Here is a 2,216-nt window from a genome sequence, read left to right as displayed (position 1 = left end):
CTCAAATTTCAAGCTAAAATGACCTTTGCCATCTAATCCAGTGCCCTTTTCCTTTTATAGAAAAGAAATAGAAAAACAGAAAGATTAAATGAAGTGACTTATTCAAGGTTACATAGCAGTTAGAATCCTGTCAAATGATGCCTTTGGATGAGTTCTAGAGTTCTTTTCGATTCTGAAAGTCTGGGATTCTAGAATTAGTTCCTTATCTTGTGTGCTTCATGTGGATATTCAGCCTCTCGAATTGATTCATATTCATTGTTGCTGGAATTTTAAATCAGAGAATCTGAATTCTCTTCCTGGGTAAGAGGCTCCCTATACAAACTGATACCATCTCATCTGGAGATCCCGTGGTTTAATTATGATTATTATTTAACTCATGATTTCCTGGGTTTAATTATCATCTCTATGCAGATGATTCAGGTCTGTTCCCAGATCTACCTATAACACTAGCCTTAGTCTCTCTCTTGAACTCTAGTCCCAAGTCACCAGTTGCATTTTGGATATCTCAAATTCAACACACCCAAGAACAGAACTCATTAAAAATTTCCCCAAACCCTCTCTTCTTCAAGCCTTTCTTATTACTGTTGAGGCATCACAATCTCTCCCATCACTCTGGCCCACACACTGGCATTATTCTTGTCTCCTCACTCTCCATAGTGAAGCTCTTACTAAGCTTTGCCATTTCTACCTTTACATGTCTCCTCTCCCAGCTCCCCCTTTTCTCCACTCACAGCCACGGGGACCTCATTACTCCTCGCCTGGTCTATTGCAATCTTCTGGTTGGCCTCCCTGCCTTAAATCTCTCTTCTCTCCAATCCATCCTCCGCTCAGCTGCTAAAGTGACTTTCCTGAGGGGCTAGATTTTTAGGGATACTGAGAACTCTTTTCTCCCTTGGGATGGGGTGGGGAGAGAGGGAGTGACAAGAGGGAGCAAATGTGTGTTTTGGGGGGAGGGAGGAGGGAAGGAAGGGTCAGCCAGAAGGGTTCAACCAGACCCCGCCCTCCTGGGATTCAACGGTTTAAAAGCTAAAGGCTGGCACCGTTGGGCAGAGGCCTGGCGGGGATGTTCCTTGCCATAAGACCTTTACTGGATTGGGTGCTCGGGGAAACTGAAATAGTAGAAAAAGTGAAGGAGAAAGTAAGGAGAGAGGGAGATGGCTGTTTGGGCGCTGGGTGCTGGGAAGATCCGTCCTCTCCCGTTTGTACTGCTGTTGTTGTCCACGGTAGAGATGCCCTGGATCCAGGCTAGACGGCCCTGGACCCCGACCTCCTGCCCACCCACCTGCGAGCTGACCCGCTGTCCCCCACTTCCAGACTGCCCCATGGGGGCGTCCCCACAGCCGGACCGTTGTAACTGCTGCCTGGTGTGCGCTGCCGGGGAAGGAGAAATGTGCGGGGGCCCTTGGAGCCGACCCTGCGCCCCAGGGCTGCGCTGCCGCGTGACCCGGACCCTCAAGAACCGGGTTCAGCTCGGAATCTGTGTTTGCGGGGCTTCCGAGGTCCGGGTCTGTGGCAACGACGGCCGCTCTTATCAGAGTCTCTGCGCGCTCCGGGCAGAGAACCGAGTCGCCCGCCTCCGAGGCGGTCTTCCGGCGGTGCCCGTGGAGAAGGGAAATTGTGGCAACCCAGGTGAGCTCGACTACAGGGTCCAGTCCTCTCCTGACCCCTGTTCCAGCACCACTAGGTCTTTCTATCAGTCCTCATTCCCCATTCTCGGTCCGCCTGAGTAATCCACCAGATTCTTAAATGATCCTTTGTTAAGCACCTTTTCCCCTTGTATAGAGACTTCACATCCACTTCCTCATTTGAATCTATCAATTAGGTCCGACGTCTAGCATTCAAACAGAGCTTTTCTCATACCATCTCATTTGATTCTCACCACAATCCTGGGAGGTAGATATTATTATTGTATTCATTTTAAGATGAGGAAACTGAGGCTGAAAGAGGTTAAATGACACGCTGGTGGTCACAGTCTTCCTTACCCCAAGTCCAACCCTCTATCCATTGCACCATCTAGCTGTCTAGGTCTATCTGGCCTCATTTCCCCCATTGTATCTCAGCTCTTTTCTCTTTTCCTATGCTTCTTGCTGAGTCTTCCAGTGCTATATCTTTTTATCCTCTTAGACTTCTCTCATATTCTCTCTCCAAAATAATTTGGATCTTATCTCCTTCCTTCCTTCTTTCCTTCCTTCCTTCCTTCCTTCCTTCCTTCCTTC

The 2,216-nt window shown here is 48.7% G+C and overlaps 1 protein-coding gene across 1 annotated transcript in view; it reads left to right on the top strand.

The window, feature by feature from the left end:
• The first annotated feature begins 1,154 nt into the window (after positions 1-1,154).
• HTRA4 (HtrA serine peptidase 4) overlaps positions 1,155-2,216 on the top strand; it is a 15,023-nt gene continuing 13,961 nt past the window's right edge. Inside the window, exon 1 of the mRNA XM_044659539.1 lies at positions 1,155-1,629. Within this exon, the coding sequence (XP_044515474.1) occupies positions 1,155-1,629 (475 nt within the window). The remainder of the gene's footprint in view (positions 1,630-2,216) is intronic.

The sequence above is a fragment of the Gracilinanus agilis genome, chromosome 2 (genome assembly GCF_016433145.1).
Source record: "Gracilinanus agilis isolate LMUSP501 chromosome 2, AgileGrace, whole genome shotgun sequence".
Classification (NCBI taxonomy): Eukaryota; Metazoa; Chordata; class Mammalia; order Didelphimorphia; family Didelphidae; genus Gracilinanus; species Gracilinanus agilis.
This window is presented reverse-complemented; position numbering and strand designations above follow the sequence as displayed.